The sequence below is a fragment of the Fundulus heteroclitus genome, chromosome 6, assembly GCF_011125445.2.
Source record: "Fundulus heteroclitus isolate FHET01 chromosome 6, MU-UCD_Fhet_4.1, whole genome shotgun sequence".
In the NCBI taxonomy this organism is placed as follows: domain Eukaryota; kingdom Metazoa; phylum Chordata; class Actinopteri; order Cyprinodontiformes; family Fundulidae; genus Fundulus; species Fundulus heteroclitus.
This window is the reverse complement of record NC_046366.1, coordinates 5,218,979-5,236,557: the sequence shown is the minus strand read 5'-3', so window position 1 is coordinate 5,236,557 and position 17,579 is coordinate 5,218,979. Positions and strand designations below refer to the sequence as shown.

Here is a 17,579-nt window from a genome sequence, read left to right as displayed (position 1 = left end):
ATTGACTCATTGATTGATTGGTTGATAAAATATTGAAATTTTGCTTATTGCTCCTTTTAAGGAATTAGCCAAAATATTTGGAACAGAATTTTGAAACTCCCCAAGTCTGGCTCCATCTGTTCACTGCAAAATGTAGCAATCCAAACTGGATCCGTTCATGTATCCATACAGCCCCGCCCCTTTCCCTCCTTTATTTTGAACTATTACCAGATCTGCTTTACACTTCCTGCATCTGACGTCCTGTCTGGCTCATCTGGTTTTCAGAAACTGACGCATTTAGCTCCATCATCCGTCACAAATAGACTCAATCCGTATTCCTGACAGACAACGGAGGAGGGTCCTCTGTCATGCCGTAGCGCCACCATGCTGCTGGTAAATGCCCCATTGACTAGATAGAATGTCTTTTATTTGTAACGTAACGGAGAACACACAGTTGAAGGAGAATGTGTGAATGAGGGGTCATGCTCTGCCGCAGCAGCACAATCATGCTAACCTCCTGCACCTGTTTCTCTGGCTTTAAATACTGTTCCATAGGCAGCCGACTTCAAGTTCCCAGAGCTTACGTGTGGGTTCTCCTTTCCAGTCTGTCAAGCCCTGCCAAGTAGGGATGGGAATTTTGGTTCTCTCAAACCTGAGAAAAACCACCCAAACTGTGAAGCTCTGGAAGACTGGTTCACTTAATAAAGTACATGATAGGAAGGACCGTTCCTCTGGAAATGGATCACATTGACAAAAGGTTGGTCTCTTTATACAGTGCATGTAAATATTTGGTTTGTGCTGCACTTTTTCATGTTTTATTCCAGAAAATATGTAAATGTTGTGCACCATGAGGTCTTGCCTTAATTTCACTGTTATAACAATTAAACAACTTTTATGTTTGTTTTACTTTTTGTGACCAGAGCCCTTCCAATTTGGTATCTAGCACAAGGTTGGGCAAAAACCTTTGCTGCTTCAAAATAAGTTGGTTTACTGCACCTCTGGGGATATTTGTTTGTGGTTGATCTCCCTGGTACTAACCTTTATTGGCAGTTTTTGTATCTTGGTTCAAAGCAGCCAGACTTTCTCGTAGCCAGGAGCAACCGTTCTTCGGGCTTTCTGAGGGTATTTTTAAATTTTCCTTTGAACTTCGGCTTCTTTCAGGTTCTCTCAATAAAATATATGTTTTTTTTAAGGTTTTTTAAACACTGAATCACTATTTAGGTGGGAAAAAAAGCTTCTTTAGCAAGGCATATATTCTCCTTGAACTATATTCACAGTACAACTACAGAATTTCATGTTAGCAGGGAGGATAGGCATACAACACAGTCACCAGGGCAGCTTTGGGACTTTCTGATCATTGCCTACTTCATACAATCCCAACATGGAGGCAAAAACTGAAAACCTCTAAGCTTGTAGTTGCCACTATTAAGAAGATGTCTGAAGTCAAACCAGATGCTACAGGTATGCTTTGATTGTACTGATTGTAGTGTGTTTGAAACTTCATCCACTGACCTTAGTTCTTTTGCAGAGACTGTCCCTTCATTCTTTTTTGTGAGGACGTGTGAGCAGACCAAGACGTGCGTGCCGACTTCCACACATAAAAACAATAAACCATGGTTCACTTCATATCTGTTACGTCTGAACAAGGCTGAGGCTTACAGCAGCGTGGGACCTGGCCCTGTACAAGGAAGCCAGGAACAAACTGACCAAGGAGATCTGGGCAGCTAAAAGAAGCTAAAACATACTTGATAACTTTCGCTTGTCTCAACATAAACAAGCAACGCACAATCGAGGACACACTCTAGACTTGATAGGGTGTAAATATTTCCAATGTGTCTGTAATTGATGTCACCCTGTCAGAGCATTTCTCTGTCATCTTTGAAAGTAGAATCATTTTTACCAACACGTGGATTTTGCAACTCGGGGAGAGAACACTCTAGACCTAGTTTACACAAACATAAAAGGAGCATTCAGAGCAGCCCCCCGCCCCCACCTGGGCTCTTCAGACCACCTTTCTGTGATGCTAATTCCTGCATACAGGCCCCTGCTGATCAGAGCAAAACCTACAGCGAGGCAGGTGAGGGTGTGGACTGAGGGAGCAATAGAGGCGCTCCAGGACTGTTTTGAGTGCTCTGACTGGAACATGTTCAAAGCTGCAGCAACTTATGAGGACAAGATCAACATTGATGAGTACGCCATGACCGTGTCAGCCTACATCAACAAATGCATTGAGGACGTCAGCACCACCAAGACCATCATCACCCGAGCCAACCAACGACCCTGGATTACTGCGGAGGTCCGTCAAGCGCTAAAAGCACGGAACTCAGCCTTCAAGTCTGGAGACAAGGAGGCACTGAGGACAGCGAGAGCCAACCTGAACCGTGCCATCAGGCTTGCAAAGCGGAACCACAGCCAGAAAATCCAGGAGCTTTTCCACGATGCCAGCAACACCAGGAGCATGTGGAAAGGCATCCGGGCGATCACTGAATACAACACGCCCTCCCCCCCGGTGGGTGAAGTTGATGCTGACTTCCTCAATGGACTAAATAACTTCTTTGGGAGGTTTGAGGCACTAAACAGCACTCCAGCAGTGAAAGCTGTTCCCCATCAGGAAGAGGAGGTCCTCTGCCTTGACACTGCCGACGTGTTGAAGACTCTGAGGAGAGTCAACCCGCGAAAGGCCCCAGGCCCCGACAACATACCTGGGCGGGTGCTCAAAGAGTGTGCAGGTCAGCTGGCTGGTGTCCTCACAGACATTTTTAACACCTCGCTGGACCAAGCCACAGTGCCAGCATGCTTCAAGTCTGCCTCCATCATTCCGGTGCCAAAGAAACCTCAAGTCACCTGTTTCAACGACTACCGGCCTGTTGCACTGACTCCCATCATGATGAAGTGCTTTGAAAGGCTGGTGAAGGAACACATCGTCTCCAGTCTCCCCCCAACACTCGACCCGTTCCAGTTTGCCTACCGACGAAACCGCTCCACTGAGGACGCCATCTCCTCTGCTCTTCACCTGAGCCTGGCACACCTGGAGGAGAAGAACACGCACGTGCGGATGCTGTTCCTGGACTTCAGTTCAGCGTTCAACACCATCATCCCACAGCATCTGGTGGGAAAACTGGAGCATCTGGGCTTCAGCACACCCCTTCGCAACTGGCTGCTGGACTTCCTAACCAACAGACCTCAGTCAGTCCGGGTCGGACAGAACACCTCTGATGTCATCACCCTCAGCACGGGCTCCCCTCAGGGCTGCGTCCTGAGCCCCCTGCTGTTCACTCTGATGACACACGACTGCGTCCCCAGGTTCACCACCAATCACATCGTGAAGTTTGCGGACGACACAACGGTGGTGGGCCTGATCAGAGACGACAACGACCAGGACTACAGAGAGGAGGTGGAGCAGCTGGTGGGCTGGTGCAGAGACAACAGCCTGATCCTGAACGTGGAGAAGACGAAGGAGATCATCGTCGACTTCAGGAAGAACCGGCCTCACCATGCTCCACTGCTCATCAACAGCTCAGCTGTGGAGGTGGTCAGCAGCACCAAGTTCCTGGGGGTGCACATCACGGACAACCTCAGCTGGACTATGAACACCATGTCACTGGTGAAGAGGGCACAGAAGCGACTGTACTTTCTGCGGAGGATGAGGAGAGCCCGCCTGCCCCCGCCCATTCTCACGACCTTTTACAGAAGCACCATAGAGAGTATTCTGACCAGCTGTCTCTCTGTGTGGTGTGGAGGCTGCAGTGCCTCCGACTGGAAGAACGTGAGGAGAGTGGTGAGGACAGCAGAAGGGATCATCGGGGCTCCTCTTCCCTCCATTAAAGACATTTCATCGCAGCGCTGTGTGTCTCGAGCCCGTAACATCATCAGGGACCCCTCACACCCCCACCATAGACTATTCTCCCTGCTGCCCTCTGGAAAGAGGTTCCGCAGCATCCGTTGCAGGTCCACCAGGTTCTGCAAAAGCTTTTTTCCTGCTGCCATCAGACTGTTGAACTGCTGAAGTATAAAAACGGACTGTGTACCACACTCGACCCGCTAATTTGCACATATGTATGTATCCTTCAATATCGCTGCTGCACTTTTTCCGGAAACGTACTGCAAAACTGTTTACAATGCAACTGTCTATTGTTAAATCACTGCTGCACCTTACTGCATATTTGTTTACATTGCTTACATTGTCTTTACATTTAAATCTGCCTACTGCTCACTGCTGCACCTTATCCGAAAGTTAAATTGAAAGTTATCCTGTATTTGACTGTGATTTACCACTGCATTTTTCTTATCCTGTACTGTAAATTCACTGCAAGGTATCCTGTAGAGTTACTGCAATCTTTCTGAGCTGTATGAAAAAACGAAATTTCGTTCTGTATGCACTCTGTGCTACAAAATGACAATAAAGAAAGTCTAAGTCTAAGTCTTGTCAACTCACTTAGCAATACAGATATTGCAACAAAACATTCTTTTACAAGACAACACCGCTGACACCTTTAATTAAATATATTCCTCCGCCTCATTTCAATGCTATAACACAATATATGAGTTAGTTAATCATTTCCATGCTAAGATTTAAGACATTATTAATTCCATTGTTCCCATTAAAGTAAAGATTGTCGCTGATAGTGAAAAATCTGATGTGAAAGAAAGATGTGAAAATATGAGATGTGAAAGACAACTTTGTCGTAGGGAGGAATGGCGTGAAACTCAACTTCACGTTTATTATGAAATCTAGAAAGAGAGGCTGCAAAGCTATCAATCATCAGTAAAACATGCAAGGGAAAAGTTATTTGTAGAAATCGTAAACAAAAACATTAATAATGCTCGCCCTCTATTCACTACACTTTAAAAAGACTCACAAACTCTGCTGCTATTGTACCACCAGAGCTCCACTCTACCAGGGCCTGCAATGAATTTTCCAACTTCTTTGTAGAGAAAATAAAAAAGAAATAGAGGATTAATCTGCACACCAATGCCAAATCCAGTACCAATGTTGTGCTCAGATATAATAAATGCAGAGAAAATGACTACATTCCAACTACTCAATTGTAAAAGCTTAGAAGAAACTATGAATCAGTTAAGCTCCTCCTCCTGCTGTCTTGATATTCTACCTACACCCTTCCTTAAAAAAGTCCAGCCTTTGCATCTGACCTGATCCAAATAGTAAATCCCTCATCAGGGGTTTTCCCTCAGGCTTTAAAAGTAGCTGTTATTAAACCACTGATAAAAAAGAGCAAGCTGGACAAATCACATCTGCAGAATTATAGGCCAATCTCCAATCTTCCATTTATCAGTAAAATTGTTGAAAAGCTGTGTTTCAACAGTTAAATAGCTTCCTTACAATGGCCAACCACTTTGATGTTTTTCTGACAGGTTTCCATGCTCACCATAGAACCGCCCTCAATGGCATCCACATAAATACAGACTGTGGAAGAACCACAGTGCTAGTTCTGTTGGACCTCAGCACAGCATTTGACACTACTGACCATAATATATTATTAAACCGACTGGAGAGCTGGGTAGGACTCTCTGGTACAACTCTCAATTGGTTCAAATCCTACCTAAAGAACAGGGACTTTTTTGTGCCAATAGGTAACTTCTCATCAGAGTGGACAAAAGTCACAAGTGGGATACCCCATGGTTCAATCCTAGGACCCCTTCTATTTGATATCTATATGCTCCCACTATCTAAAGTTTTAACTGGAAACAAGATTAGTTACCATAACCACTGTACGCAGATGATACTCAGCTCTACATTATGATGTTACCAGGTGACTCTGAACCCATCCATGCACTGAACGGATGCTTAGAACAGATCAATGCATGAATGTGTCAAACTTATAATCTTTGGACCTAAAGAGGAACAAACTGCAGCACACAGCTTCCGTTATAGTCTAGTGATGGACTCAGACCTGAACCTTCAAGGACACATAAAGACAGTTACAAAGTCAGCCATCCATCAGCTGAAGAACATTTCTATGATTAAAGGACTGATGTCACAGCAAGATGTAGAGAAGCTCATTCATATGTTTATCTTTACTCACATTGATTACTGTCTTCACAGGTCTGCTGAAAAAAATAAATTAGACAGCTGCAGCTGATCCAAAATGCTGCTGCTCGCATTCTCACTGAAACCAGGAAGACAGAGCAGACCAGCCCAGTTCTAAAGTCCTCACACTGGCTCCCTGTTTCTCAGAGAATAGACTTTTAAATACTTTTGTTAGTTTATAAATCACCGAATGGCTTAGCACCAAAATACATTAAATACCTGTTGTTGCTGTATCAACTCTCCAGACCAATGTGTTAATGATGTTTTTATGTTTTTTATGATGTAAAGCGCTTTGAACCGCCTTGCTGCTGAAATGTGCTATACAAATAAACTTGACTTGACTTGAAGCTAAAATACAGCTTTTCAACAAATTACCAAGCTATAGTGTGTATATTTTGAGGAACATCACATTACCCAGGAGCCCTGACCCCAATGACCTCAACTTCAACTTGAGGTTTGAAAAGCAGGCGTTCACACCTCCCACTAATTTGTCCACTCTAGGCACCACGCTCACTCGGATATTCAACAGATTGCTGGAACTGTGGGAGGTTGCCTTGTGCTTCAAGCATTCCACAATCCCAGTCAACAAGAAACACACCATCATGTGGTTAAATAACTACAGTGGCCCCTTGCTGGACCAACTGCAGTTTGGTTACCTGGCAAACAGGATGGCAAATGATGCAGTCACATGGAGACTACACTTCATCCTGCACCACTTCGACCACCCAGGGATGTACACCAGGGTCTTGTTTGCAGACTTCAATACCATAAACCCTGAAATCTCCAGCAAAAGTCCATCCAGCTTACAGTGCCATGCTCCACCCATTAGTGGATAACAAGCTTCCTGACTTCTTCGCCCACACAAGCACCATCAGCACTGGCACCCCCCCACCCCCAGGGGTATGTTCTCTCCCCCACTCCTCTTCCAGACTGCAACAAACTATTCAGTCCACAGAGATGATCATCTTCCGTCCATCCAGGACCTGTTCAAGTCCAGAGTCACACATGAGGACAGCTGACATATCCCCACACATCCTGTATGCAAACTGAGCTTTACCTTCAGGTCAGTGCTACAGAGCACTATTTGCTAAAACCAGCCACCATAGAGACAGTTCCTTTGTCTTATTGGTTCATTAATGACCCCCACAAACCTCTGAGGCCTTCACAGAGAAGTTGCCTTTAAGGTCTATGCACACTTCAAAAGAACAGAAGAAATGGTTATCTCTCTCAGAGGACTTGAAGAACAAAATAACCCCATTCTGTCACATGTCCTAGGTTTTATTTCCTCTGTGGTGTCCGGGAAATGTTGTGCGATTGGTCAGAAATTTGAAGTAGTGTGGTTACTGCACTACTCCAATGAGCTCTGCTATGGAGCTCCTGTGAAGGATAAAATGTCCTGACCAGAACTTGCTAATTGGTTTTGCCATGTCGATTAAAAGAACATAATTCTCTGATCTTCCAGAGCATGTACACGACTTTATCCTGAGAATAAGGCTACATCCACACAGACATATTTTCCAAGATAAAGACGAAACCGCACAAAGCTGGAGGAGCTGTTATAGGCATTCTAGTACCTATGCCATGCCAGTGAGAGGCACAGCAACACTGCCACAGAAGTAAAGATGAAAGGAGAAGAAAGAAGAGTGGGGTGGAAAAAATGAATGCATGAGTGAGAAAAGAGGCCTTTGGCTGCAGAGAAGTAAAGTGTGTTAGTGTAAAATCCACAATAAACTGAATAGTGTCTAAAACACAACCGCATCTCCATAGTCCGTCATTGTACTTGTTTCTACATTGGCTTGCATGCAGAAACGCACCAGTTTATATGGATAGGGGTGTTCAGATGAAGGTGCCACGAAGGACAGCTTTAAACTTTCCCACTTTGGGAGCCGGTTTCAAATATTCCAATTTTCATGGCCGCTTAATCTGGACTGGATCCCTCATCTAACCAAGAGGTTTGTCGGATACAGCCAAACCCATCCTTTTGTGGACGGGGCCTATTTACTAACTAGGTGACATAGGGCTAGATTGTATTTTAGGGTATCTAAACAAATGGGAACTGAATACAAATGCACAAGACAAGATTTTAGGTTAGAATTTGTAAAAAAAAAAAAAAAAAGAAAGAAAACACTCATCACTCTCCTTCATCTTCAAAATGAGTGTGACAAAAAGTAAAAAAAGGTAAACATGTTGAATAAATACTTTTGCATGGTAAGCTATATGTGCCCTATTTTTTAGAATGTATGTTAGGACTGTATTTGGTGTACAATATTAAGAAATATACTCTTTTTGCTCAAGTGGCTATAAGAACCTGTTGGGAAAGATACTAAAACCAGAAACCTATATTCAAGGAAAAAGTTTCAGTGACCTTCAGAAAGCCTGGCGAAATATTGATCATATCTACTTAAAAATTTATAGGAAACAAAATACAAGTAAGTAATGAGGTGTGCTTCAGGCAAGCTACACAATACAGCTTATAAAGGAAAAAGCTTAACTATATTCAATACTGAGTAAAGTAGGTGTGACACGGCTGCCTGTTCTGATGAGAGCTTGCTCTGTTTTCGGACCGCTGTGCTGCTTTTAGCCTCGGGCTTGTTTTATTAAACCAAACTGTCAACAGGTTAATACCTCCGTCTGTTTTTCAGCAATTCATAAATAATATAAGAGAGTCTGATTGTTTGAATAACATATATAAACATGCTCAGCTTCCTGCACTGAGACCAGTGAATCCAGATTAAAAAAAAAAAAGAATCCAGATTATTCAGCCTCAGCAGACCACAGGAATAAAGATGAGGACTCGTGTGCTTGTGCGAGTTTCTCCTATTTAATAAGGAAACTGTTTAAAATTGTGTTTTTGATCGCTTTCTTTGACTTCTTATGCCCTCTAAATGCTTTGAATCTGTCAAACACGTAATCAATAGAAGCCTCATATGAAGGAAGCTCAGCCTTTTCATGATAAACAGCTCCAGCTGACTGCCACACGTCAAGCGAGAGCCCATTAACATGCTACCTGACTTACCTGAGGTAGTTTCTATAGAAACACACAGGAGGGTGGAAGGTTTTGCACTCACCTTTGAGCTTTGGTAAACAACAGGAAGTTCCCCGGTGAATAAACTGCAACCCGGTACATTAATCCCCTCGCTGCACTCCAGCCTGCTGGAGACATGAGATGATCGTTTGGACGCAGGACATTTGACTTTCAGATAGAGAACAGGCTTGTTAGGAGGATATACATACTGGAAGCCAGGAGGCGGCTGAGATAGGACCGGGCATGTTCTTGAACACGGCTTCTCCCCGGAGGTCGTTTAGCATCCCCATTAACATCAACCTGCATGGTGCTCGCAGGCGGCAGACACGGTAAGAGCAAATGATCGACCGGGCTGTTGAGCGGGCCTTTGGAAAGCACTGCTGGGGAGGTTCATTATGGCGGAAACAAAAACTTTGAAATGTGGCCTCACAAAATAAACACTGATGGTGTACACTGGGGACGGTGTGAAAACAGCAACATGGACGCGTCAAGGAAAACTGTTTAAGATTGAGACTGACTCATTCCATATCTACTCTTGAACGTTTTTGGTGTGTCCCGTTAAAGAGACGGTCACTGGATGGAGTCACTGAATCTTTCCAGTAAAGCATGTGGTCAGGGAGAACTTTCATCAATCCACCTTTATTCCAGCAGCACAACTTTACACAGTTTGAAAAGCCAACTTTTTTATCTGAATACATTTATTTAATATTTTTAAAACAATATCACCAGAGGTACAATTAATGGTGCCTCCATCACGTCCTTTAAAATAAATGAAGCATTTTTTGAAGTTATACTTTCTTTTTTTTTTTTGTTGAAAGTTGATCGACATTTCCAGAAATTTCTAATGAGTTATCAATGACTCCCTGTTTCCCTGAGGTCTAAATGTGAAGTGACACGGAGACCCATTCCTTTAACAGGCTGGAGGAAGACCATTATTCATTTTGCCACCACACACAGCGAAGAGGACGGTGAGGGAGCCTACTCTTAGAGATCTGCAGCGAATAGAGGGATATTTGGCTCACCATTAAATTCAAAACTACTTTTAATAATCCCAAAGGGAAATGAACGTTGTAACTCTTGTTATACAGTTTTCTTCAAAGAGTTGTTTTAGAATGCGGTGGCCAGAAAGGATCTCCTGTAGCGGTCTGTCTTAAGCAATCTGATTAAGAGGATGCTCTGGGTTGTCTGTAATCTTCTTCATTTTATGAAGGGTCCTTCTTTGCACAATAAACTCCAGAGGTTCCAGAGAAATCCCCGAAACAGAACCTGCCTTTTTTATTAGCATGTAGTACTTTTACGTCCCCAGCAGATAATGGCAGAAGAGGTTGTATCCTCCACAACAGACTTAAAGAAGATCTGCATCATCTTGCTGCAAACCCTGAAGGACCTAAGCTTCATCAGGAAGTACAGTCTGCTCTGTCCCTTCTTGTAGACAGCTTCATAGTTGAGTCTTCAGTCCAGTCTGAATCCTGAGGTATTTATACTCCTCACACCTCCCCTTCTCCCATGAAGGAAATATTGTTTGACATATTCCTGTTGTCAAATATTCCTACAAACATCCCCTTTGTTGACTTACCATAAAAACCATTAAATGCTATCTATATGAAAAAGGACATTTTCTGTCACGGCGTCACAAACATAAGTTAACCAAAGTTTAATTAGACCTTAGGCACCATGTGCTTTAGTCAGATGTGAATTAGCTTTTCACAACAGCAAACATTAGCAGTAGGAGAGGGACCATTTGAACAGCAGGAAATTAAAAAAGTGGCGGTTCTCTGTAAATGGATGGTTATTGGGCCTTTAGGTAGGATAATGAACCAGAACACCTCTACAAGATTGGCCAAATTAGATATATTCTGTCCCAGAGTGAGGCAGAAAATCTAGTCGATGCATTTGTTACTTCAAGGATTGATTAGTCATTCATTAGTCCCACAAATTTTGTAAAAAAAAAAAAGTCTTAAATTTATCCAAAATGCCCCAGCAAGAGCTCTTATGACAGATCATATTTCTACATTTTAAAGCTTTTTATACAGCTTTATCGACAAATATGTCCCCATTTGTGTACTTTCATTTAAAAGTCCTAATCTGATGGACATGTTTCATATTCAACCCTGAAAGTTGTTTTAAAGAAGAAAAAGCAAACTAATTCATAAAGTCTGAGGATGAGCGCCATGACGCTGTGTTGTTTAAACCTTTACTTGATTGTCCGTGTGTGTGTGTGTGTGAGAGAAACAGGGAGATCCACCACACATCCGTGATGCAGGAGCAGGAGAGGAGCCAAAGATGCGATGGAAATGGTGCGGAGGGACCCCGGAGTCAGATGCCTACGTCTAGCGTCGGGGAAGACCGAGCCATCTTGCTGGGCTTCGCCATGATTGCCTTCTCTGTGCTCATGTTCTTTGTGGTCGGCATTACTACAGTCAAACCTTACATTGACAGGTACCCTGGTATACACATCCAAGCTGTCAGTAAGGCTGAAAAACAACATATTTTTTAACGCATATGGCTCGCTGGGGGTGGTGTGGGCTACTCCCGCCTGTGTCTTTGCGCTGCTATTCTGCTGGAGTAAAAATAAAGCTTAACAATACTTTGCTTTACCCCCCCTCTCCTTCCATTGTCTTATCTCTGCTTTGTCTGCCTTATGATGAAATCAGCTGCTGTCAAACTCCCAGATCCCTCAGTTTTCAGAGGCTGACAACGACAAAAAGGCATTCTTACAACATGCCCAGGCCTCACCAAACACCGAGAATCACATTGATCCAAGATAACAGGGAAACAAAGGAGATTTAAGCCCATTAACTTGAGGAGACTTTACGTCAACATAACCAGTCAGTAAAAAGTATCCGGGACCTGGGATCCTTTCCATCTTTCTGTTTTTCGATACTTGATTGCTGGACCACTTGGAAAGGACCAATGCAGGCAGAGGTTGAACATGCAAACTCCAAACAGAAAGCCCCTTGGCTGGGAATAAGGTAGAAAAGCTAATAACTCCACCTTCGATCTGAATAAAGTAATAAGGGAAAGAAGTTGTACGCTCATGTCGGACAACATACTACCCCAATCTAAAACTTTGGTCAGTATTGTTAAATTAACCCAATTAGATTAGATCTATTAGCCCATGCATATATCTTTGGTTAACGTACTTCACACATGATGGAATATCTTTGCATATGGCTATAAGAAAGATTCATCCAAATGGTAACCCAGTGGGAAGCTGCACTTCCAACAAAAGGCCTTTAAGTGCTACATCGGTCTAATGCCCTTTTTCCATTACTACCAACTTGGGCCGTTTTGCTACCTGCCACGTTTCAGACATCTTTCCGTCCCACAGCGCCACCTTGCTGTGATGACTCTATATGGAGCTAAATTAGGGCCACTAAGTTTGTTTCAAAACATTTTTTTGAAACAGATAAAATAACTTTGAAACTGAAAAAAAATGGAAACTGAAAATGGATGTTTGAAATAATTTTTCAGATCCAAGTTTTTTTTTCAGTTACACTTTTTTTTTTTTTTTAAACTGCTGCGCCCTCAGTATGGGGGCGGGACTTAGATGACAGGAAATGGAATGATGATGACAGCTTAGGTGCCAGAAAGAAATATTCCTAGGTGTTCTGGGCACCAATGACCAGGTAAAAATATAAAATCCAAGCTTTTCAATTCTATCTTTGCCAGCAGATGACGAGGAAGAAATACTGTTGTCCTACTCCCACCGGCCACCACAGCTGCAGTCTGGCAGGTCTTCAGCTTTACTTTAAGAGCATTGGAAATGTCCAACACGGACTGAAAATGCTGCACAAATTCATAAATATAATAATTTCTCAGATGAGATTTGTGTCATATACTGACATAAACATCTTAGATAATTGAAGCATGTTATTTTTCAAAATGATTCGCATAAACATAGAATATCGATGATGTAATAAAGACATTTCTAGTTCCCATGGCTTCTGAATGCAACCCCTGGGAGTATTTATTTTACGCACATGTCAGTCATCATTCCACAACCCATGTCATCTAAGTCCTGCTGCCACACAGAAGGGGCAGCAGTTTGAAACTGAAAAAAAAAAAAAATAACTTGAATCTGAAAAGTAGTTTGAAACATTTGTTTTCCGTTTTAAATCTTTTTCAGCTTGAAAAATATTTTTCAGTTTCAAAAAACGTTTCATTTTTAAATATTTTTTTGCTTCACAATAATTTTTCGGTTTCAAATTCTTTTTTTTTTTACACTTTCAAAATGATTTTTCTATTTCAAATGTTGTTTTTTCAGTTTCAAAAAAACGTTTTTTAATAAACTTTATGGCCCCAGTTTAGCTCCATAGTAGCCCACATTGTCACCATATTCAGCTGTAATGGAAAACCACCCATTCTGGATTGATTCAAGCAGATCAGTAGCAAATCATATTGAAGTGTCTCTAAAAGGGGCATTAAACATTTAACTCTCTTGCTCCCGCACCACATCTGCAATCTTTGCTCTTTTACTTCTCAAGTATTTTGTGTTCCTATACAAGGTTGATGTGCACCCAGCCAACTGCTTCCTCTTGTGACAGCATTATAGTTGACATACTAGAATTATTGTCATGCTGGTGATAGTTTACATGTCAGTCTTTGGTCATCCTTGTCTGAAACCTTCCTGCTGATTGTCCCCCAGTTGCTGGGAGGAGGCCAGCTGTGTCCTGCCTCAGACAGAAATCCTAGATGAGTGGGTGGACTGCAGGGGGGTGAGCACGGTGCCCTGCCTAACAGTGACAGTCAGCGTCACTGGCTCCAACGAGTCGGCCTTTCTCCAGTTGGATGAGGATTCTGTCTTTCTTCCAAATGAGGTATGCTCATTTTTCATTTAATGTTTTTTGAGGTTACCTTTAATACCCCGTCTTCATAATACGTTTGAATCCGATTTAAAGGAGCAATAAGTAAGATATTTACAGTAAAATCAACCTAAATCATTCTCATTTGTCACGTGGGATGGAAGTAACGTTCCCCATAAACAATCGGTCCTCTCCATTAAATGCCTCAGTCACGTTTTTTCTCCTTTCAAACCTAGAGGTACGGTCCAGAGGTTCTTCGGTTCAGTGTGTAGCTTGTGTTTACTTCCTTGTTTCTGAGCCAATCGTATGAAAGTTCCCAGGGTTTCCAAAAGAGAGCGCAGCATTGGTATTTTATCTTGGCAAAAGAGCTGCAGCCTGCAAGCATGGAAGCCAGTAAGAGAAGCGGAGCAGAAACAGAACAGGAAGTATCCTGTGGAAGTAAAAATTCAGTGCACCCATGGACCGTAAATGGCGGGTTTCCGTGTAAAGCATTGTGTAATATGTCCATTAAAGGTTCCTGAACAACAGAGATCATAATAGCAAGAAATGGTTGATCTGAAGGGGGAGAGTTAAGAACCTGAAGTCCATGAAATGTCATTACAACCATTTTGGCACATCTTAAATGTCTTCACAGCAGATTCACATCAGCCTTTGAGCAGCTCACAAATGTAAAAGCTGCTATGCCTCAGTACTTAGACAGTCTCAAAAAACAAGGGACTTGAATTGTTTTTCTCTCTTTCCAGTGTTTCTACCTCCCCAAATGCCAAATGGACCGAAAAGGGCTTCAAGATGAGGTGCAGAAAGTAAAGCAATGGCTGGACAGTCAGCTAAAGAACAGCTCCTTGTGCTTCAGTGACCAAAGAGGCCACCCCGACCACGTCATCTTGAGCAGGAAGTACACCCTGAGGAGGGTGCTGTTTGGACTGCTGTGGCCCTGTCTGATGCTGGGGGGTGGGTCTCTACTGGTGGGGCTTGTGAAGCTGACACAGTGCCTAGCCCGCCTGTCCACCAATGTGAGCAGTTATCCAGCAGGAGGAAGGCGGACTTCGAGATATAGTCAGGGTAAAATCTATCGGCTCCTCCAGAGGTCAGGCACGCAATCTCCTTCGTGACTTATTCCATCCTGCAACATGGGACTGATACCAGCTGGTATTGAGGAGGTGAGACATTTTAGGGACTCCAAATTCAAAACATTCACAATTTATGTCTCTGGATATCCACATATTTCCAAATCCTGTTGCACAACACGCTAAGACAACAAGGCCAGAACTAACCTGAGGTCAGTGGCATTGTGGTTAACTGAGCCCGGTCCAGTCCGATCCGACTCATGGGAGAGAAAAATGACTGACCTCTCATGTTTAAGCATTCTGGTAATGTTTGGTCTCTTTACATTTAGATGGTTTTTGGGTCTCATTAATGGCCTTCATTAGCGGAGCTCCAGTTATTATCTTTTAAGGCCAGGTTATCTGTTAAGAAATTTCACATTTTAGTAATTCCATTCAGTCTAATGGAACCTGATAGAAATAAAAACAAGGAGCTGCCTTTGTAATTATTGACTTTTATGTCCTTATCAAGTATTCTTTTGTATTACAAACTTTAATAATCTACGTTACCTATTATTTGTACTAATATACTGGAAATATAATCTTTGTAAAACAACATAATGGGCCTCAGCCAAAGTAAAATCATGGCTGCAAATTTTTGTAGAGGAACAAAACCATAATTTTCCCCGTAAAGTGGTATGAGTTATGGTCATAATGCTCATTATAGTTAGTTTATCTCACAGAAGGGTCAGACAGATCCTTCTGCCCTGGCACAAAAGGATCAGCTACTTTATTCTAGGATAGGCATCTCATCATTCCAGCAGAAATCACCCAATCTAATCAACAAGATTAAGACAAGAGGGAAAGATGTGCTTGAACTCATCGTCTTTCTAGAATCATTTGCCTCCAAAGACAAGCATGCAGCCATCAAAATGGTCTTGTATGTAAGGAACCTGCTTTCTGGATAATCGAGAACTTCAAAGCTGGAGGTCCAGTTGCAGTGAAGAACACTTCAGGACACCTGAGACTATCCGACAAGCGAGGGTGTCCTCCTGAGGAGGGCACAGTATCAGATTTCCACAACAGCAGAGCTTCCCCAAATCTTGTCAAAAATGCGTGCATCTGCTTCTCACACCCACTTAAGGACAATGATGAGACAAGAAGCTATTTGTGAGCCTTAGAAAAAACATCAAGTACAGACAGAAACTGCAAGAAGAGATAAGCTGTCCCAGGAGCCCCGTGATGGGTCAACAATCAAGAATCCCGGTACAGACCATGTGTGGGGTGGCTTACAGGTGGGTTCAAGAACACTGCCACCAATAAGAAGTTGGATGAAAACGTCCTGCAGTGAACTGCTTCCAACGATCCAGGAACAATCAGCATGATGGAGCAGCGCACCACAAGGCAAAACATGATGAAGTGGCCTACAGACCAGAACACTAAACGTTTTTCAACCCAAAGGAGGACCCGTTGTTCTCATGGAGGACAGGAGACCGTCAGTCAGGATTTGACTCTTGAGCATTATGGAACATTTGTGTGACAGCAACAACGAAAGGGCCACTGCTGTACTTGTTCTTTTCATGGAACACTTTCTTTTACAATCTTCTCTACATAGAAGAGTTTCAAGATGTTTACACACACACATACACCAAATTCACTACTCAAACAATATAGGGAACACTTAAACAACACAGTGTAACTCCAAGTCAGTCCCACTTGTGTGAAATCAAACTGTCCACTTAAGAAGCAACACTGACTGACCATCAGTTTCACCTGCTGTAGTGCAGATGGAATAAACACCAGGTGGAAACTAGAGGCGGTTAGCAAGACCCCCCAATAAAGGACCACTTCTCAGTTCCTCTGCTTTCTGGATGGTGTTTTGGTCCCTACTGAATGCTGGCGGTGCTTTCACTCTAGTGGTAGCATGAGACGAAGTCTCCAACCCACACAAGTGGCTCAGGTAGTGCAGCTCATCCAGGATGGCACATCAATGAGAGCTGTGGCAAGAAGGTTTGCTGTCTGTCAGTGTCCAGATCATGGAGGTGCTACCAGGAGACGATGCTAGACCTCATGTGGCAGGAGCATGTGAGCAGTTTCTGCAAGACAAAGGCATTGATGCTATGGACCGGCCCGCCTGTTCCCCAGACCTGAATGCAACTGAGCCCATCAGGGACATCATGTCTCGCTCCATCCACCAACGCCACGTTGCACCACAGACTGTCCAGGAGTTGGTGGATGTGTCAGTCCAGGTCTGGGAGGAGATCCCTCAGGAGAACATCCACCACCTCATCAGGATCATGGCGTTGTAGGGAGGTCATACAGACACATAGAGGCCACACACGCTGCTGAGCCTCATTCTGACTTGTTTTAAGGACATTACATCAAAGTTGGGTCCACCTGTAGTGTTTTTTTCCACTTTAATTTTTAATCCAGACCTTCATGGGTAAATAAATTTGATTTCCAATATTTCTTGTGGTTTTGTTGTCAGCACATTCAACTATGTAAAGTATTTAATAAGAATATTTCATTCATTCAGATCTAGGAAGGGTTATTTTAGTGTTCCCTTTATTTTTAGAGAGAGAGATGAGTCTTAAAGTGTGTTGCAATGACACTATGTTGCTCATTAGAGAAAATACCTTGTAAATTGTACACATCCTTAATGCAATTGAATTTCTGAG

General features: G+C 43.0%; 1 protein-coding gene across 1 annotated transcript; it reads left to right on the top strand.

Moving 5' to 3' along the window:
- The first annotated feature begins 9,140 nt into the window (after positions 1 to 9,140).
- On the top strand, positions 9,141 to 16,972 carry LOC105925177 (calcium-activated potassium channel subunit beta-3). Its single transcript, XM_012860904.3, has 4 exons — positions 9,141 to 9,382; positions 11,289 to 11,492; positions 13,702 to 13,873; positions 14,602 to 16,972. Exons 1-4 carry the CDS (start codon positions 9,297 to 9,299, stop codon positions 14,968 to 14,970), a joined length of 831 nt encoding a protein of 276 aa, XP_012716358.2. The 5' UTR covers positions 9,141 to 9,296; the 3' UTR covers positions 14,971 to 16,972.
- The last annotated feature ends 607 nt before the right edge of the window (positions 16,973 to 17,579 follow it).